Raw genomic sequence first — 21,218 nt, 5'->3', positions numbered from 1 at the left:
ATTATTATTCGATGGACCATATATTTAGATTATAGGGCTGTTTTGTTTAGTTGGACATAATTATTGATTGAGCTTTTAATTTCTGTAAACCATTAAAGAAGTGACAAAAAAAAAGGAAAGAAAATGAGATGTTTTGTAATTTCCTTGAAAATTTAGAGACTGATTCCTAAATAGTTATCTACTTTAATAGTATAGATTGATAAGAGACAATGCCTTCTTTATATAATAAAATTTAATGTTAAGTGTTTTTTAATTTACATTCATACCACGGATTTACTCAATAGATTTGTAATAAGCAAAATAACATGTTGTCACCTTTTAGACATAGATATAATTATAGACTTCTACATTCATATATATTGTTGTTTTTAATGAAATGTTAAATTTATTTATCATCAGAAAATAATGATAATTTACAAATAAAAACCTATAAGCAAATCTTACAACTTAACAAAGTCTTATCCTTGCCCAATGTAGACACTAAACCAATGTTGTGGGCTAAATCATATGTATCATTGTCGTTTTACCAAGTATATCTGGATAATTCTAATGTGTATTTTAACAAATGCTTTCTTTAATTTCTAGTTAAGGTGTTGCTTTAGTATCACTACAACATTCTTATCTGATAAAAATGCTATAATATGGCTTTTATAGCAAAATCGCTTATGCTATGTCATCAGTAGCCATCATAGGTATTCCCTGTATGATAGCATTTTTTTGACACTACATAATGTGCAGATACGATAGCACTAAATAAACTGATGTTTATGAAAAGATGACAAAATGCGGCTTCCTCCAATAAAGTACGTATATAGCTTCTAGTTCAAAGCACACTTTAAAGAACTAAACATAAAAAAAAAACTCGATGAGTCAAGAGTACTAAACCTCTTGGCATAGATACAAAGGAAAAATGTAATCAAAGGTTAATTAGAAACTGAATGGCTTTATTAAACTTGGAGAGTATCCTGTCTTTGAGTTTGGACTTACAACCACGTATGGGCTTGACAGGAAAACCATCGACGATTTTGGGGCATTGATAATGACCTCTCGTGGTTGTATGATCCATTGATTCCGAACGAATTGCTGATCGTAGGTTGCTCCTAACCTGGTTCTAGGGACTTGATCAATGATGCTTCTATTGTGAGAGACATACATGCCAATGGATGTCAGATAGCCGCCATATTTGACCTCGGTGAAAGACCCATATAAAACCAGAAAACTCCCTACGGTCACATATTCCCACATCAATTTCCCTCTTATAACTTTTATGATAGCCATATCTCTTACAAAACGGTCCGTGTTTCCTCTTGTTAGTGTGAAATGTCAAAGACGTGATACGATTTTGATAATGATCTCCACTCAACGCAGTCAAATATTCATCGTTTTCCAATTTCACCTGTATATATTTGCCTTGACTTCATCATAACGTACCCCAAAAAAAAAACTTTGTAATGTAAACTAGAACTGTATAGAAACAAAATCTGAAGTCCATGCAAACATATATGACTTTTATAGCTACAAATTAAAGGAAACAAAAAAAAGCTGAAGATTTTAGCAAAACTTACTCTTCTGGTGTGTTCACCTCCGGGGTAGCCATGTTTTTGAGACTCGACATGAACTCCCTCATGAAAATAGATGAACTGAATAGATTTAATGCCATGGTCATCGAAAGTTACATATATATAAGAGATCCTGCTGTATCCCTTCTCGTCTCAAATCACGTCGGAACTTAAAAGAGTTGGCCCGATTGGTTCCAATTTGAACATCGCTGAGCACACTTTTTCGTTGATAACTGTAAATTAGTTTATTCCTGTGAGGATACATATATACTCAAAGGTCGAAAGATTAACATAATTTCTTTAAGAAAGCTACCTAAAGCAAACTATAATAAACTTGAAAACAGTAAGTTCCTAATCTCTAGTTCACCTATTTTTAATTTACTTGCCATTTATGCATTTGTACTTTCCATTAATCTTATGATTGCGTATACAAGACTATGGAACATAATGTAAATAAGAGAAACTCAGGCTTTTGAATCTTCAATTTCCTCTCATACAGAACTCGAGTTGTTTTTATTAAAAAGAAATAATGATTAACTATGATAAATTAAAGGATGGCGACTTCCGAAGGAGAGAGACTAAGGAGGATAGGCTTGAGACAGGGACCGATGGAGTTAAGAAGAGAAGAGCTACAAGATCCAAAGAAACCAGCAAACTCACGTCGGTCATGAATCCCTGAATGAAACTCTCTCTTTGTAAGGCGCTCCACAAAGCTGGAAGCATATATGGAGCGAAATGCTTCATGTTTCCTTTCGTTTGTGTGAAACGTGAGGGATGTAATAACACCATAACGGCAACACTCTCCGCTAATTCCAGTGACAAACTCAGACACATGGTTCAGCCTGACCTGCCAGTTTTTTATTTTATTTTTGTAGATCATTATAAACAGTAATTAGTAAATAAGTTTTATGATGAGCTTGATGAGAGACTTACAATTCGTGTGCTACTGCTGTCGGATGAGCCATGCTTCTTAGACATGACCAGCGCACCATTCTTGACGTACCCGAACTGGATTGATTTTAAATGTCTGTTGTCAAAAGAGACAAATATGTGTGAGATTCTGTCACTGCCCCCCAACTCTTCCCAGGTTTCTCCAGAGCTATCTCCTAGAGGCCCAAGTTTCATCATCTCCATGATGTAAAAAGCTTATGATTTAACATCAAGATGCATATACATTTTATATAGTAGAGATTATCAATAACCGAGGACATTTGTGGATTAATTAATCTAAGTTATTAATGTTTTCATGGGGAGCAAGCAAAAAAAGTCCAAGTAAAGATTAAGAACCCTCGAGAACCGGCGCTTTGGTTTTGTGTAAAATAAATAGCGAGTATACTAGTACAGTACTAAATAAAGATGAAAAGGAGTGTTTGTGAAAACTAGAAAATTCTGTTGAGTGACTTTGTTGGGAGCAAGCTACACAAGTTTTCATGTACGTTGTGGAGAACCCTTGAAAACTGTTGTTGAGGAGACTCTTTGTTTGACCAAAATCAGACGAGTCGACATGGCTTTTTATTTACTGGGAGAAAGCTACTAGACAACTAAGACAAGTTTCCAGATACATTATAGAATGCCTAAGAAGACTAATTCATTTGACAGTGTAGGGAATGAGAGCGCGAGAGGCATACAACGCGTTAGAGAGAAAAACACGCAAGCAAACAGTCCGTTCAGTAAAGACCCTCATATTTTCAAAGTAATATCAGAATGTCAAGAACATCAAAACGGAGTCCATTTTATTAAGATTGGAGTTGAGACTCAAACACATATATATGCCCAATTGATGTCAGAAACGAGCCAAACTCGTAAAATAAGAACTTGGAAGACAGATAAGTAACAGGTTTCCTTGAATATATCAAAGCCAGTAAAGATCAGACACTGCATGGAACCTTGGTGTCAGTCTCGACCTTACCTGGTCTTCAAATTTGTCTATAGCCATTTGAAGCTCATCCGTACCACCAACAGCCCTCATGGTGTAGAAATATACCACAAAAACAAAAGCTGTCAAGCCTCCCGCTACAACAGCGTTCTTGCTTTTTGGGCCTAGAAAACTCAAACCTGGAAATCCTGACATTGTTTCAGAATCTTATAATCTGCGAGATTCAAGAAAGTGTAAAAAATGTTACATGTTATAGAAGAGACACCAAGTATCAGAACTATAATTAGCTTGCAATTAGGAATATATATGTTGTTGTTTTTTTTGACTTAAATATATATGTTGTTCAAATAGTTAAAACAAGAACATCGTTTTAACTCTGATTGTTCACATACTTAAAACAAGAACATCGTTTTAACTCTGATTGCATATGTTATAAAGAAAAAGATGACTCTAAGACAACTCAAGCGTACAACTGCAACATATTGAACCAGACTCCTACTTGTTGCTTGTTCATATGTATTAACCTCGGCACCCCATGAGAACTTGGAATGGGATTCACGTAAATCCCAATCGATGAAACACAGCCTGGACCGTAAGAACCAAAGAAACCACCTTGTTGAAGCCAATATAATATGATGCTTGTGTGAGCTTTGTAACACAATGAGATATAAACTCCTGATGATGTTTTATTCATTTAATAAATTGTCTTCCGAAGTTACAACCAAACTAAATAGAATTTAAAACTAGGGTAGAGAAATGAGATTGCGGATTAGTAAATATAAGAATGCATGAATGGAACACTTACTGGCAAAAAAAAAAAAAAATAGCTTGACATATATATATATTTTTTTTTTGGAACTCTGAAGCTCGACAAATTATTATTTATTACTTAGATTACAAAGAAAAAGACAACTCCAGCGTGCAGCTGCAACATATTGAACCAGACTACAAGTTGTTGCTTGTCAACATGTATTAACCTCTTGGCACCCCATGAGAACTTAAATGGGATTCACGTAAATACCAATCGATGTGATACAGCCTGAACAGTAAGAACCAAAGAAACCACCAAATTCACATCGATCGCGTATCCCCGGATCAACTTCTATCTTGGCACGACGTGGATTGGTATCATCATTCGCAAACGGCCCGTGCTTCCCACGGTTAGTGTGAAATATCAAACTTGTGATTCCTCCATGATATCCTAGTGATCCACTTAATCCAGTCACATACTCATCTTGATCAAGTCTCACCTGCATTTTTCGTTAAAGCCTTAACTTGACGCGATCTTATAAAACAATTAACAAAACAAAAACTACCGATACAGAACTTACAACTTTGAAGTTGAATCCTTCAGAGGGACCATACTTTTTAGACAAGGTTAGAGCTTCATTCTCTGTGTAGCCAAACTGAAGAGATCTAATGATGCTATCAAAAGACACGTATATGTGAGAGATCATGGTACGTCCCTTCTCGTCCCAATCATTGTCACCACACACGTCAAATTCTTCACCATGCTCGTCAAACTCAATGCGCTCACGTGTATCTTTTCTACCAACCGAACCTGCCCGTATCATCTCAAAAAAAGGAGCAGAGTATAGTAGTTTTGGAAATATAAAAACAGCGATAGAGAAGGACGACTATATAAGATACTCTGTCTAGTCCAAAACCCCTAAGAGTCGTCATAACCTTTATTAATGGGCTTTCATTGGGAGCAAGCTAAACAAGGTTCTAGGTACATTGAAGAGACGTCTTGAAAACTGTGAAAGAAGACTCTTTCTTTGACCAAAACCAGAAGAACAAACATGACCTTTACTTATGGAGTTTAATTGGATCAAGGTAGACAAGTTTCCAGGTACAATAAAGAGAAACCTTGAAAATGACAGTGAAGGAGATACCGTGGTTCAGCAGAAAGACTTCAGTAGAGATAAATTGAGAGAAACCTTACAACGCCTTATAAGAGACACACTCCGCATTCAGGTTGGTATAGTTGTAAACTATTTTGAGGACACCCTAATATTTTTAAAGTAATACCATAATGAACCCCATAGTTCTGGTTTAGTCAAAATAGCCAATCACCTTCATCTTTTTAGCTAGGCTAATAATGTACTTCTCTAACTCTTATGGATAACCAAACCTTATAACATACGTTTAGGTACAAAACTATTATAAAGTTGTCAAGAACATCGAGAACATCAAGAACATCAATAAGAAGTCCTATCAGAATTGTTTAACCGTCGTACAAAGGATTTGGACTTGAGACTCAAAAACATATATGCCAATTGATGTCAGAAACAAAGCCAAACTCGTAGAGTAAGAACTTGGAAGACAGAGATAAACAACAGGTTTTATTAGACATATCAAAGCCAGTGAAGAAGATCAGACATTCGATGGAACCTTGGGGTTGGTCTCGACCTGTTTCTTGTCTTCAAACTTGTCTATAGCCATTTGAAGCTCGTCCGTGCCACCAACAGCCTTCATTGTGTAGAAATATACTCCAAAAACAAAAGCTGTCAAGCCACCCGCTACAACCGCGTTCTTGCCTTTTGGGCCTAGAAAACTCAAACCTGGAAATCCTGACATTCTTTAACCTGCGAGGTTCAAGAAAAGTGTAAACCGTCACATGTTATAGAAGAGACACTCCAAGTATCAGAATCATAATTAGCTTGATACTACAAATACTATTTGAGTACTAAATGAGAACTTTATAGCATTTAACATTGCAGAGACCCCATAAGCCCTGGAAGAACATAGATATCTTGTTCATATAGTGAAAACAGGAATATTGATATGTTGCTAGTATTCTATTCACCCTAAAGTGAGAGACAAAGAGCATGCGAGATCAAAGATGAGTAAGACAATGATGTGAGCAACTGAAGAATCCAGTAAATCCCCACTGAACTGAGAGACAATCATTTGCTCAGATTCATGCGCATCAGTTTTTTTAACATAATTGTTCAAAAGTCAATAACAGTCGGCGCCAAGTCAGATGCTTTTTAGCTTCCCTTAAACGAGTCAATCAGTAACCAACCAAAACTCCGAAAGGCAATTAAAAACCCTAATACATCCAAGCTTTGACATCAATACAGTTCCAAAAGCTACCATCTTTGAATCCAACCGTTTTCATTACTCAGGCGGAAGATTATCAAAGTACCAAAATTAAAGCAGAGCAGAAAACTATATCATTCCTGAGTATCCAGACGAATCAATCAGAAATCAAATCAAATCGAATCGAACCTGCTGATGTATCTTAAATGACCGAATGCTGCAGGAGCATAAAGATTCGCACTTTCCAATTCTATCGAAACCCTTAAACCCTGAAAAGAAGATCACGAGAGAGATGTACACAGTTGACAACCTCTATTAGAGTTCGACACATTATTTTGTTGAGATCCCTATAATCTACAATAATATCATAACATGTCCCATACTTTTACTTAGACAAGTTACCCCTTATCTCAATTTGCTTGTTCGATGACTTAGATAATTGATGCGAATAATTTTGTTTTAAATTTTTAAACATGTACTAACAGGTAAAACCAAAAAGATGTGACTACTAGTAGTTGTTTATTTGGTTTAAGATCCCTAAAATCTACAATAATATCAAAATAAGTCCCCATACTTTTTTAAAAAATTGATTGTTACAGAATAAGTAGATTGTTGAGCAGACACGTTACAAACTGTGTGGATAACTTTTGACACCGTGTTAAAAACTGTAATCAAAATCTAAAATACACAAAAGATATGATTAAAGGGATTAAATATAGCTTTTAATTATAAAACAGTGGTTTAGTTTACACACGGCACCGGTTAAGCAAGTGAAAGACCGAAAAAAAGCATTACAAAAAAAAAAAAAAAAGATGTTAATGTGATTTTATATGTCTTTCCGCACGCACATGACTTTCTGTCTTCTTCTCTCCTCAGATCTGTCTTGACCCCAAAAAAACCAATCAATATCCATCTCCTTTCTTCTTCTACAACGGCGTTCATGGACGGTGGCTCAGGTCAACCGGCGGGTGATACCGAGATGTCGGAAGCTTCAGGCGGTGCGGCTCGATCTCAGGTGCCTGGGATAGAGAATATACCGGCGACTCTAAGCCACGGAGGGAAGTTTATACAGTATAACATATTCGGTAACATCTTCGAGGTCACCTCTAAATATAAACCTCCCATCATGCCTATTGGCAAAGGCGCTTATGGCATCGTTTGGTAATTACTTTCATTTTTTTTTTCTCATAAACTAAAATGATTTTTTTTTTTGTTGTTGAATTGGGTTTGGTAAAGCCGCCAGCTTTTATTCTAAATATCTACACAAAAGAAAATTGATTTTTTTTTTTAATATAAAGTTTGATCTTTTGTGGGGGTGTTTTGATTTTTTGCAGTTCTGCTATGAACTCTGAAACGAATGAAAGCGTTGCTATTAAGAAAATTGCAAACGCTTTTGATAATAAGATTGATGCTAAGAGGACTCTCCGTGAGATCAAGCTTCTTCGCCACATGGATCATGAAAATGTCAGTTCTTTTTCTTCTAACTCATAACTAATAATCATCTGTTTATAGTCCTTATTCAAAACTCATAAATTCATAATAGGCTGATAGATTCTAGTTAATGCCAACTTGTCTATATGAACAAATGGATTTGGATTCGTATTGCATATGCTTTGATTTACTTTAAGAAAGAATATAGATGACTTGTGGCAGCCTACATGGTTTAGTGCTTAGTTAGTAATAATGTGTGTACATCATTTCCAACTAATGAAACAATTAGTATCTTTGTTTATCAGATTGTTCTAACCAGAGACATAATATGGCCTTGAAACAAATACTATCTTTGATTGCTTCCTGCTTGATTCAAAATATTTTACAATAAGAAGAATATAGGTGACTGTTGTTGATAGTGTATTGTGCTTGCATTTTACTTGGTTTAATATGCGGATGGTTTTAGTACTTAATTAATAGCATATGATTATTTCAAACTGATAAAACGATTAATATCTTTTTGTTTATCAGATTGTTGCAATCAGAGACATAATACCACCACCGCTAAGAACCTCTTTCAATGATGTTTACATCGCTTATGAGCTAATGGACACTGATCTCCATCAGATCATACGGTCTAACCAAGGCTTATCCGAAGAGCATTGCCAGGTCTTCTTTTTGAGTTCTTGATATTGTGTATTGTTTTCACCTATAAGCCAGATTTGATTCTTATCTTTCTTCTTGTGTGCAGTACTTCCTTTACCAGATCCTCCGTGGATTAAAGTACATTCACTCCGCAAATGTGCTTCACCGTGATTTGAAACCGAGCAACCTCCTCTTAAACGCAAACTGCGACTTAAAGATCTGCGATTTTGGCCTCGCTAGAGTCAATTCCGAGAGTGACTTCATGACTGAGTACGTTGTCACGAGGTGGTACCGTGCACCAGAGCTGCTTTTGAACTCTTCTGACTATACTGCTGCTATCGATGTTTGGTCTGTTGGTTGTATTTTCATGGAGTTAATGGACCGTAAGCCACTCTTTCCTGGTCGTGATCATGTTCACCAGCTTCGCTTGCTCATGGAGGTTAGTAGTTACCAACAAACACCCGTACTGTGCTGTAAAGAAACATGTTTTGAGATAGTTTTTTATTTTATTTTTTTCAGCTCATAGGAACACCATCAGAACAAGAGGTTGAGTTCTTGAACGAAAATGCAAAGCGATACATGAGACAACTTCCACCGTATCCTCGCCAATCCATCACTGATAAGTTCCCATTGGTGAATCCTTTAGCGATAGATCTTATCGAGAAGATGCTAACGTTTGATCCTAGACGGAGAATCACAGGTCAGTTCCCTCCCTACTCTATAAGGAGTTAGTTATATTGAACTCTTGAAATAAGTTAAGTCCTCAACAACTTCTTGATTCTTGATACAGTTTTAGACGCGCTGGCCCATCCCTACTTGAATTCTCTGCACGACATCAGCGATGAGCCAGAGTGCACGATACCTTTCAACTTCGACTTTGAGCAGCACGCGCTCTCAGAGGAGCAGATGAAGGAGCTTATATACCGTGAAGCGCTCGCTTTCAATCCAGAGTATCAGCAATAGCTTGAATGGGATCAGGTTTGGTTTTGATCTGAATAACATTCTTAAAGGGAGGAAACATATCATTGTTTCTCTTCTGTGTGAGAGATGCTTGAAGGGGGATGGGATCATTGGGGGGCTCAATCATTAAGTCTTGTAAGGGTTTTTTTTCCTTCTCGTTTTTTTTTTCTTTTGTCTTCTACGTATTGTAATTTGCTCTCATTTCTTGTTGCAGTTATTAAGACTTAAATTAAGAAATAGTTTTCATCTATTACATGATGTTCCTTTCTAGCATTATAAAAAAAATTGCTTTGTAAGAATATGAGATTTTTGTAATTTCGGATCCCAAAAATCAATTAGTAAGAAATATTATAATTGCAGAAAAGATAAGAGATGGAGCAAATCATGACATCTGGTGAAAACAGAGTATCTGATGAGCACAAATGTTTTTTTTTTTTTTTTTTTTTGAGAAAGAGCTTTGCTTTTTAAATTAAGTGGCCCAAAAGACAATAATACAGAAATTACCCAATAAAAAAGTTAATCTAAATGAAACACGGATCTAGCCCAATTGAAAAATGCTACTGAACCACTAATGAAGCGTGATGGATATTCTTGGAGCTCAAGAGTCGTCGATATTGTCGAGGGTGTGGTGAGCAATTAGTGATCAAACCAGAGCTGGAGCATTTGAGATGAAAGATTGACGTTCTGGTCCCTGAAGCTGGAGATCCGGTTCCTTATGAGGGCGTCTGCTTGCTTCGCTAGAGAGGAGGACGATCTGAATTCTTGACGATGGATTCTATTGTTTCTTTCTGTCCAGAGGAGATAGATCGCAGCCTGCCATGCGAGGATGATAAGTAGGCGATGATGCTTTGGAAGAGTTGTGGTTAGCAGTAGATCAAGTCCAGTGTCCCAATTCCTAGATGGAGACCAGTGTGCTTTTGTTGCCAATTCCGACCAAAGATCCCACGAATAGGAGCATTAGAAATAGAGGTGATCTCTTGTCTCCGCAAAACCAGTGCACAAGCCACAAGCCGGATCCGATTGGAGTCCCCAATTAATCATCCTATCTTTTGTGGGGCTTCTATTGAGTACTATCAACCAAGTCAAGAAGTTATGACGAGGAATGCTTCTGGAAGACCAGACGATTTTGCTCCAGGCCACCTTCTGCTCATGATGTTTGATGGCGTTGTAGATCATTCCTTTAGAGAAGCTTGATAGCGGTGTTCCAAGCGGTGACCAGACAAACTCATCTGGTTCCTCCGATAGAGTAATAGATGAGAGGAAAACATGGATGTTCAGCATGGCCTCTGATCTAGGCTGTGGCAGAGCCCATCGGTCTTGCCGATGAAGGTCCGCGAGTGTTGTGGTGGGTCTGATACCAAGACTAGTAGATGGAGGTAGTTCAAGGTAGCGCCTGATGTTACTGAAGGGGCTCCAATTGTCGGACCAGAACCTCGAGCTTCTTCCATTGTGAGGTACAATCTTTATCCAGCTGTAGACATAGTCACGCACCCTGAGAATCTTCTTAGTTGCTGAAGAGTGTGATTGTTTCTCTTTTAGGGTCCAGAGATTGCTCAGATTTCCAGAGAGAATGTTCTCTATGAACCACGCCACCCAGATTGAGCCTCCTCTGAAGAATAGCAGCCATACCATCTTAATCGAGGAGGCTTTGTTCCACCAAACCAAGTCTCTGATACCTAGGCCCCCTTCCTGTTTAGACAAGGTAACCGTCTCCCATGATACTTTAGCCGAATGGTTGCCCTCCGTAGTTCCTTTCCATAGGTACGCCCCACATAGAGAATTAATGATCTTTATACACTTCTTAGGGATAGTAAATGTAGAGCACCAGAAGTTAGATATGTCCGCTATGACCGTGTTGATGAGTAGTAGCCTTCCTGCGAAAAAGAGTGATTTTGCAGTCCAACTGTTAATTTTATTTTTTACCTGTTGGATTAGTGGCTCACAGTTGGCTAAAGATAGTTTCTTTGTGCAGAGCGAAACTCCCAGGTAGCGGATGGGAGAAGAAACACGTTTTGGAAATGCTGACAGATAGCCCCAACAATGATAACAATGATAAACAGTTCATGACAATGAAAAATAGGTACGGCGATAATGGGTTACCCTGACGAAGGCCTCTGTTGCTTCTGAAGAACCCTTGAACTGTACCATTGAAGCCAATCATGAAGCCAATCATGAAGCTAGGCTTTGTGACACAAATGTTAAGACTTCCAAATAATTTTGATAAAGGCACAGTACCATGAGCTTCATTTTTACTTTGGCTTTTAGGTGTGGTGCCTCTTGATATGTGTTTCTTCTCCCCTTTTTTTTTTATCTTCTAGAACTTTGACGTTGATCTCTTAGAACGCGTTTGGGCTTTGGCTTTGCATGTGTTCTGCCACTTTATCTACTTTCAGAATTTATTAGTTTTTTTTTCTTCACTCCCTTTCTGTCACTGTAAAATAATAATAATAATAACCTTCTTTTACTTTTTTCTTGTAGTTTCAATATATATGTTAATACTTTACACTACATTCATTCGCAAAAAAACGTCTGAGAAGAAAAAATTGTCTACGACCATCTTCATTGGTTTACTCAATTTTTTATTCTAATAGAATTAAAATTTGCTCCAATAATACTCTATTTTAAAGTAAGAAATAGAGTGATAAACAAAAAAATGACAATTTATTATATATTTGAGCAAACCTATTTTCACTCTATTATAGAGTGAAAAATAGAATACTATTTAAACATTTTTACTCTAAACTCTACTTTAGAGTGAAAAATAGATTTGAGTTAGAGATGCCTTTAGGGCATATCCAATATATCACTATTTTATCTTCTATAATTCACTTTATTTTAGAGTAACTCTATTATAGAATTGATTTGAGTTGATTTTACTTCAATGGTTAACTCTATAATAGAGTGATTTTATAATAGAGTGGAAAATAGAGGAATGCAACAATTTTATTTTATATTTGGAGTAAAATAGTTGTATCTCTCTATTTTCCACTCCATATAGAGTCACTCTATTATAGAGTTAACTATTAGAGCAAAATCAACTTTAATAGAATTATTCTAAAATAGAGTGAATTATAAAAGAGAAAATAGTGCTCTATTGGAGATGGTCTAATAGAAGTAGATTTTGTGTGTTTATTTTTATAACTTTCTGTTATTTAATATTCTCTCTATATAAAAAATAAAAATATTGTTTTTCTTTGTATACAAAAAGTTGATGTTCTTATTTTAATTAATGTATTTTGTTTAAAGCTAAAGTATAAATTAAAAACATAAATGGTAAAACTTTATTGGAAAACAAATATAACTAATAATAAGTAATAAATCAAAATATATTTTTACTTTTATTAATATGTGTACACAATCTAAAACATCAATCTTTTTGAAATCCAAAGAGAGTAGTAAACTGTAATTTTCAGAAAATAAATTAAAGTTCTTGAATTATTATTTGTGTAAAATTATTAAAATTAGTAATCATGAATTTAATATTTTTAATATATGTGAACAAATTAAATATTTATCTTTGTGAACTAGAGGAAGTGTTAATATTTTGTTGAGTTTTAATCAAGTATGTTTAAATTGATGAGACACTTAAATCTTCATCTCTTTTCTGCTTCTATTTCTGTCGTTAATTTTTTGTTTTCTTTTTTCAATTGTGTGTCTAATTGACATTAATTCTAAAAATTCAAAGAGTAATTGTATCTATGCTTTTGTTTTCATGCTCTGTTTTTGCTTCTAAAACTTACACCAATGCACAGACCCAAACTATTATACAAATATGGTGGTGAAAAGTGTTATTGGCGCCAAGGAATATGTGTTGCCGTATAAGGATAGTGTAAGGACATGAATAGTAAATGTAAACTAGATCTTGACCCGCACGCCCGTGCGGGTGTTTATTTTAGTTTGTAAAATTATGATAAACTTATAAACTATTGGTAATTACTGTGTTTTATAAATGTTTTATAAACTCTGGTCAATGTTATTAGATTTTTGTTGGATTATTATCGTGCTGAATGTATGGTTAATCTTATATTGTACTCATATATTTAAAAATTTGAAATTATTAATTATATATTATAAATGGACTACATATTTTTGGATAACAAAAGTCTATGTTAAACATCTATTAAATGTTAAAAGGAGTATTGATTTTATATCTTAATATTTGTATTAAATGTGTTTTTAGTTCATATAAAACAATTGGTAATACAATAAGTAATTAATTGTTTGTTTGTTTTTATGTCAAATTTATGTTACTCATGTACAAAATTATGTATATATTTGAATTTAGCTATTGTATATAATATAATGGACTATTCATTTGTACTTGAAAAATTGATCTCTATTTCAATAAGAAAGACTAAATGTTAAAAATGGGTTTATATTTAATTTGGTTAAATGAAATACAAATTAACTATGATCTTTATATAATATCTAAACTACAAATACAAACAATTACAATCCCCTAATCTATATTTGAGAAGTGATTTTGACATGTGGCATCACCATATTAATTTTGAAAGAAAAATGATGACATGGCGTGAATTAAATTATGACATCGATATTTACATTTAGTGTTGATTTATATTTAATATTTTTTTTTAAATATAGTAATAACTTATAGATCATTATGACTTATTTACATTTAATATTGATTTATATTTAAGATAAGTTTTTAAAATATGGTAATAACTTATATATCATAATTAATATAAAAATAAATTATAAATTGAATAGAAATATAATAATAATAAAAATTTCGATATATTATTTAGATATATTTTTATAAGTATACAATTTTTATTACAAAAACAATTCTTCAAAATACTATGCATTTTTAAAAAAAAAAGAATAATTCTCTTTAAATAATGACATGAACATTTACATTTATTGTTGATTTGTAGTGTTAGTAAGTTTTTTAAATATGGTAATAACTCATAGATCATCATTAATACAACAATAAATTATATAATGTTATAAATAGAAATATAATATTACTTTGGAATTTTTAAAATTTAATTCTATTTTATAATAATTATTATTAGTCAAACAATTCTTCAAAATTATACAATTTTAAATGTAATTTTCTAATCCCAATACTATTAGTTTATTTTTAATTTCCATAAATTTTAGAAAATTATTTAGTTTTATGTTTTGATAATTATACACGTAACAAAATTTTCTCTTACATTTACAAAATTTGATTTAATAATTTTAACAAAAAGATATAAATTAAAGAATATTTCAAAATTGTAATTTTAAATATATACATATATATTTAATAACAATATTTTTTAATCTTAAGATTTTACATATGAATAAATTAAGATTATATATTATAAGCAAATAATAAAATCAAAAATAACATAATCAAAAATTTAAAGAAAAATGTATTTTAAAATAAATTTAAATTTTGAAACTTTTATTTATGCACATGGTGCAGGAAAACACCTGGTGAGCCAATATAATACTTTAATCAAAATAGAGTGGGCTGTTAATTAATCAACTTAATGCATGAGCCTAATCACACACTAACGTTAATTAAGTCTGTATCGTTATTAGTGACAAATTTTAATCTATATATTCTTACTGTATAAAGTATTATATAAAATAAGAACATTTAACCACAATTGATTTAGTATACCAGTCAAGACTCACTAACATCTGACAGGTTCGTGTTTTGATAAATTTTAATGTCATGTGTATAATGTGTAAGATATAAAACTACAATTAATAAGATACTAAATGTACATTTTGAGCTTTTGGTAAGTATATTATCCGGCCAAATCAAATCCAGTTACATAATAATTGTAATTAAGATTAATTATTTGTTTTAAATGCAGTGGCAATCCTTTGTAATTATTGAGGAAAATTCAGGGTTAAATAATAAATGTACTTGAGTTTTAATAGTTTAGAAGATACTTTGATGACTATATTATATCACAAATTTTAGCAAAAAAAAAGACTATATTATATCCTTTTCTAAAAAAAAAAGACTATATTATATCCAGCGAGACGAAATTATTGTATAGTTTAATAACAAAATATTATCTACTGTTTTCAAGTTTTAATTTTATTTAAAATATTATATTCTATATAGAGGTTTAAGAGCACCCGCAACACGGAGTACGTAGCTCTCTTTCTTAAAAAAATATTAAAATATTGGATGGGTTTGGTGACAGTAACGTTACTGGGCCGAAAAAATCCTAAATTAAAGACTAATTTGTTGTGTTTTGTTACTGTGTCGTGGACTCCACGACACGTGGCGACCCACGATTAGCTTATTTTTAATTTTTTTAATGAGACGAAAATAAAAAAAAACTAATAAAATAATTAAATTTTAAAATTGGAAATCGAGCCTGAGCAATACACGATTGCAGATGCTCTAAGGGCATCTCCAACCCCACTCCATAATTTACTCCAAATTGAGAAATATAGTGGAAAATGGAGTGGAAAATGGAGTAATGACCAAAAAATAAAAACATTACTCCATAAATAAAGTAATGCTTTTATTTTTTGGTCATCACTCCATTTTCCACTCCATTTTCAACTCCATTTCTTAATTTGGAGTAAATTATGGAGTTGGGTCGGAGATGCTCTAAGGCCATGAGCATTGGAGGGTATCCTACCTAATTTCTTAAATATTAACATTAAAAAAAAGAAATAAGAAGTAGTCATTTATTGAGAGCTTTACAAAAAGAGTATCTCTCTTTTGTTTAAGATTTGTATGTGCTAGTTAATGGAGTATCTATTCTATTAGTTTAGAATCCTACTTTTTATCTACTTAAAAATGTTGTCATTTAAGTTTTGAACCCATTCACATTTTATTAGAAATAAATATAACATCTCTTAAAATTATGTTATAAACTTATAATATACATCATGTTTGCTTTCGTGTGAATATTTGGTTGCTAGGATTTAGGAAGTTAGTTTTGTTATCGTTTAATAAGAGAATATTAATGGAGATATTTTTTATCGTATATACATTTTAAGGAACGCTAATATAAATCTATCTTATTAAAACAGAAACATTCTGTTGGACCTAACATTTATTTTGTAAGTTTTTAAATTAAATACACCTTTATACTTTATAGTTAAACCTACATTAAATCACTAATGTTCCTTTCTTTATACTACTATCCATGTTTCTAAACAATATACTTATTTCTTTATACTACTTTCAATGTTTCCAAACAATATATTTTATATACTACTATCAGTGTTTCCAAACAATACAATAATTAATCTTAGTTATTTTATATCCATCATTTTCTCTTTAAATTTTTGTAGAAACGTCATAATTTCATAAATTACAAAATAATGAACTTTAAAATTTGGATTATAAGATTACAAATTATGAAACTATTACAATTTAAATCAAATTAGATTACATATCGGTCATCCACCAGTTCAATCGGTTAGTCTCGGGTTTTAGTGATTTTTTAATATGAATATTTTAAAAACCTAAATTGAATTGTTAGATCTCCGGATTAACTGATATAATCACAATCGGGTTGAATTTAAAAATACTGATTTAAATGCAAAAATATTTTAAATACACACTCTTTAAAAGTTATCAAAATATTTGTTAAGTTATTAGTAAAATTTTTTCATCGTAAAATATTCCGCGCTTCCAAAACGCGGATCAAGATCTAGTAAAAGGTTATAATGCATGTATTGGTGTATTTATCATTAGGTTGATATGCATGTATTGATATAGTTACATTCAGATGTATTATATCGAAATGTACTGTAAGTTGTAACTACGTATTATGCTCTTATTATTTATTTTGGGTTGTTCGTAACATTTTTGTATGGTTTTCCAAATCATATATGACGCAACTATACCAATGCTAAATATGATATATGAAATTCATTCAATCGTTCATATAGAAAATCATGGAATCCTTTATATTTTTTTAAGAAAGTCATTCGGTTCAATTTTTTATAATTTAGATATATATATATATATATATATATATATATATATATATTTCTGTATTCAGAAAAGTATTTGAGCATTTCTGATTTATATAAAATTAAAGTTTAAAACGAACTTTTAGTATGTTGTTACATTTTTAAATAAACATACAAAAACAAGTGGTTGATATATGATTATTAAAATTTCATCAAAACAAATTTTATCAAATATAAAATATAAAATAATATTATATATAATTAATATAAAGCATATATTTTATAATTTATTTTATATTTTAAATAGATTCATATTCCGCGAGGACGCGCGTATTCGAATTCTAGTTGTATATTATATGCATGATTTGACTCGCTGTCGTGTTATCGGAGTAAAAAATGATGATCGGCGGTTATACTATATTCGGCGAGAAATTTTTTTAGTATAGTATAATCATATTTTTCTCTCCACATGTATTATATTGTCAATTTTGTCAACCATCTTCTTTTACCGTATACTTTTTATATATAAATTTAAAACTGACATAAAATAGAAAATTTCGACTCATTTAGTAATGTTAAAATCATAACTATATTATTTATATTACATTTAAAATTAGTTAGTTAGCATATTAACCCTTATTTTATTTTTAATTCACAAATCTTAACTTTTCTATCTAAAGTTCTCTTTTAGAATATTGAAAACACGCTTTTGAAATGATGCCAATAAAAAATCACATTTGGAATCAACAATAAATAGTGATAGAGATCATTCATATTCCATTTGTACAGTTTGGTTGTATGATTTGGTGCATCAAAGCTAAAAGAGTAACATCGTGATTAAATAGCGGTATATAGTGTGGGGTTTTTTTGTCCTCTTGATATACTGGAACAGGCGATAGCCGGTGAAGAAGAGAATTAACAAAGTGAAGAAGACTGACACGGGTCGTTAAAAACCAAAGTAGCTGACTCAGTCGACCTCCTGAATTTTGCGTGAATCACGTGTTTACGGTCAAACCTCCGTCGTCTTCCTCTGTAAGCTCTTTATGTATGTACTACTCAGTTTTTTTTTTCTTTTACTCAGTCATGTAGTTCTACGTCGTCGCTTCTGGTTCTCTTGGACAAGTAGTGTAATGATGGTTGTATATAATGTTAAAACAAAGACGTATAAAATGTTATAGAGTATATAATAACGGGTTTAGGTTAAACATAGTAAAACTTTATTAAATGGTCCAGCCACAAATAAACAAAGACGTCATAAGAGGTGATTTTCAGAACAACTAGTAAAACAAAGACATGCATGTTGTTTCTACTATCACATTCTTTTCATGTTTATTTATACGGACCAGGTTGTTATTCAGTTATGATATGTTAGATCAAAGCTTTTTGTGGACGTACTGGTTTATATCATTTGTAAAATGAGAAGTTTGGACAGTTCTATAAGTTAGTACAGCCAACCAAATAAATCTATTGGCCATTTTACATTATCTCAAATGTGTAACGGTTGTGTGACATTGAATTGTGTTGTCGAACTGAGCTGCAATATAATGCGGTGTTGTTTGATTACAAGTTTGTTACATAATTAGACTTCACTTAATAATGTCAACTGAAAAAATCTTAATGCAAAGTACTAACGTACATGTCATATATCATTTGACAAGAGAAATGTTTATGTGTGTTTATAGAATTGAAATGTACAGGCAACATTTAGATTGGTTCCAGTTTTTTATAAGTAGGTAAGGTCAAGGATTTGATTTTCCTATTTATTATGCTTTTAAATTCTATCTGTTTCATTATACATGATGTTTTGGAGAAAATTACAAAGGTTAATATTTTTTTAGATACTATAAATTAAAATAATGTAATCAATTATAAATAAAGATATATAATATAATTAATTTAAAAACTTTTAAAAAGTTATAGTTGACATAGACAATTTAAAACATTATCTATTACTCCATCCATTTCATTTTAATTGTCTTTTTAGGTTTCTGCACATAGATTTAAAAACATATGATTTTTTATATTTCCAAAATAAAAAACAATTACCTATACATTTAACCATATTTCAACGAATATAAAAATAAACTAGTGAATTTTATTAATAAATTTTGCATTGAAATTCAAAAATGATATTTATTTTGAAACAAAACTTTTCTCCTAAAACGACAATTAAAATAAAATGGTGGGAATATGAAATAACAAAAATAATTTAAAACATTATCTATTACTCCTTCCATTTCAGTTTAGTTGTCGTTGTAGAGTAAAATTTTGCGTTACAAAATAAGTGTCTTTTTAAATTTCAGTGTAATTGTTTTTAATAATATTTTTTATTGGTTAAAATATGGTTAAATGTTAGGTAATGATGTTTTTTTTATTTTGAAAATATACAAATAAATGTTTTGTGTGCATAATTTAAAATTGACGGAAATAGATAGAGTATGAAAAAGAGAGTACATAAATGTTTTTTAGTAGTGTTTCGTTAGGTGTGTGTTTGAGATGTAATCAACTAAATTAGTTTGCGTTTTGTTTCATGAGATTATTGGTTATTTTTTGCAGACTTACATTATACTAGGTGTTTGTCCGCAATTTTGCGGGTAATAATATTATGCAAAGTAATATATATTATATTTACAATGTTATAATTTTGAATAATAATTAGAAATATCAAAATTTTAACTTTTAATTTCAAATAGTTTGATAGTAAAAGAATATAGTATATATTTTCAAAAGAGCTATGAAATTTAAGATAATTAAACAACATAAATCTAAGTCATTAATAATATTTCTCTTACAAACAATGTTATAATTGTTTCTTGATTATAGAATTAATTTTATTTTATTTACATGTGAAAATAAGAAATATTATATATTTCAAGTGAGAAAAAAGGAATGTATATTGTGTAGCTCAGACTATGATGGAAGTTTCTATAGTTCGGATGTCGTTTTACTTATGTTTATTTGATCTGTTTAATTAATTTATTTTAAGTTTAACAACAACAATAATTGTTCTTTATGTGCTTCTTTCTCTTAATAGATTAGGGAAAAAAAAATTTGGATATGACTAAAAATAGTTACATTTATCTTTAGATATGAATACGGTATTCAACCTAAATATTTTAAATAATTGATATAGAATTAATTTTATTATAGCACTGATAAAAATAAATAAAAATCTAAAACCATCAAATATTGACATTATAATAATTTTTCAAGATTTCATCTATGAACAATTAAAAAAAATATAAAACTGTTCCTTTATGTGTTTCTTTCTCTTAAGAGATTTGGAAAACAAATGGATATGATTAAAATAATTACATTTAAATTTTGATATGAATAAGTTATTCAAATCTAAAATTTAAAGATAATTTTTTTCTAGAATTAATTTTATTTTAGGACTATTACAAAATAAATAAAAATCTAACATCAATAAACTATTGACATTGTAATATTTTTATGTACAAATATAAGGCTTTATATACGAATATAAAATAATTATAAAAATATTTATATTAAAAATCATTATAAAAATTATTATATTGAATATAAAATCATTATAGTGAATATTTTTATTTCAATCCTTATACTTTATATATACATATAAGGCTTTAAATATAAAATCAGTATATTTATTTTAATTAAAAAAATTTGTTTATGATTTTATGCAGTTTATAAATATATAAAAATTGATCAAACATTATTACTCTTTCTATAGTTTCAACAATTAGTTACCATATAGTTTTTTGTAATATTGTCTAGGTTATTTGACAAAGGATATTAACTTTTTATACACT

The 21,218-nt window shown here is 31.2% G+C and overlaps 3 protein-coding genes and 2 pseudogenes across 4 annotated transcripts; 1 reads left to right on the top strand and 4 right to left on the bottom strand.

Moving 5' to 3' along the window:
* Positions 1–927: 927 nt before the first annotated feature.
* LOC108845217 (jacalin-related lectin 34-like) lies at positions 928–2,693 on the bottom strand (annotated as a pseudogene).
* Positions 2,694–3,427: 734 nt separating this feature from the next.
* LOC108845216 (uncharacterized) lies at positions 3,428–3,630 on the bottom strand (annotated as a pseudogene).
* Positions 3,631–4,243: 613 nt separating this feature from the next.
* Positions 4,244–6,826, bottom strand: LOC108847678 (jacalin-related lectin 24-like). Of its 2 annotated transcripts, XM_018620996.2 has the most exons (3): positions 6,670–6,802; positions 4,767–6,023; positions 4,244–4,685 (listed from the first exon to the last, which is right to left on the bottom strand). In XM_018620996.2, exons 2-3 carry the CDS (start codon positions 5,007–5,009, stop codon positions 4,434–4,436), a joined length of 495 nt encoding a protein of 164 aa, XP_018476498.1. In that variant the 5' UTR covers positions 5,010–6,023; positions 6,670–6,802; the 3' UTR covers positions 4,244–4,433. The 2 variants fall into 2 exon arrangements, with proteins under 2 accessions (XP_018476498.1, XP_018474454.1); XM_018618952.2 differs by lacking the exon at positions 4,244–4,685 and having other exon boundaries at positions 5,624–6,023; positions 6,670–6,826.
* Positions 6,827–7,310: 484 nt separating this feature from the next.
* On the top strand, positions 7,311–9,815 carry LOC108847676 (mitogen-activated protein kinase 6). Its single transcript, XM_018620995.2, has 6 exons — positions 7,311–7,641; positions 7,815–7,944; positions 8,443–8,580; positions 8,663–8,995; positions 9,076–9,256; positions 9,347–9,815. The coding sequence occupies exons 1-6, from the start codon at positions 7,421–7,423 to the stop codon at positions 9,517–9,519; spliced, it is 1,176 nt and encodes a 391-aa protein (XP_018476497.1). The 5' UTR covers positions 7,311–7,420; the 3' UTR covers positions 9,520–9,815.
* A 658-nt stretch (positions 9,816–10,473) lies between these two features.
* LOC130509991 (uncharacterized) lies at positions 10,474–11,689 on the bottom strand. Its single transcript, XM_057006328.1, has 3 exons — positions 11,617–11,689; positions 11,440–11,537; positions 10,474–11,313 (listed from the first exon to the last, which is right to left on the bottom strand). The coding sequence occupies exons 1-3, from the start codon at positions 11,687–11,689 to the stop codon at positions 10,474–10,476; spliced, it is 1,011 nt and encodes a 336-aa protein (XP_056862308.1).
* Between the last annotated feature and the right edge of the window lie 9,529 nt (positions 11,690–21,218).

This window comes from Raphanus sativus, chromosome 3 (genome assembly GCF_000801105.2).
Source record: "Raphanus sativus cultivar WK10039 chromosome 3, ASM80110v3, whole genome shotgun sequence".
Lineage (NCBI taxonomy): Eukaryota > Viridiplantae > Streptophyta > Magnoliopsida > Brassicales > Brassicaceae > Raphanus > Raphanus sativus.
Note: the sequence above shows the minus strand (reverse complement) of the source record. Positions and strands in the feature narration are given on the sequence as shown.

What these genes read in the sequence shown, in the direction of transcription:
- LOC108847678 (XM_018620996.2), bottom strand. Translation starts at nt 5,009, where the DNA reads ATGATACGGGCAGGTTCGGTTGGTAGAAAAGATACACGTGAGCGCATT. An exon ending in AAGGATTCAACTTCAAAGTT is followed by an intron (nt 4,686 to 4,766) that starts GTAAGTTCTGTA and finishes CGAAAAATGCAG; the next exon opens with GTGAGACTTGATCAAGATGA.
- LOC108847676 (XM_018620995.2), top strand. Translation starts at nt 7,421, where the DNA reads ATGGACGGTGGCTCAGGTCAACCGGCGGGTGATACCGAGATGTCGGAA. An exon ending in GCCACATGGATCATGAAAAT is followed by an intron (nt 7,945 to 8,442) that starts GTCAGTTCTTTT and finishes TTTGTTTATCAG; the next exon opens with ATTGTTGCAATCAGAGACAT. An exon ending in AGCTTCGCTTGCTCATGGAG is followed by an intron (nt 8,996 to 9,075) that starts GTTAGTAGTTAC and finishes TATTTTTTTCAG; the next exon opens with CTCATAGGAACACCATCAGA.
- LOC130509991 (XM_057006328.1), bottom strand. Translation starts at nt 11,689, where the DNA reads ATGATTGGCTTCATGATTGGCTTCAATGGTACAGTTCAAGGGTTCTTC. An exon ending in CAACAGAGGCCTTCGTCAGG is followed by an intron (nt 11,538 to 11,616) that starts GTAACCCATTAT and finishes GCTATCTGTCAG; the next exon opens with CATTTCCAAAACGTGTTTCT. An exon ending in GTGAGCCACTAATCCAACAG is followed by an intron (nt 11,314 to 11,439) that starts GTAAAAAATAAA and finishes ATCCCTAAGAAG; the next exon opens with TGTATAAAGATCATTAATTC.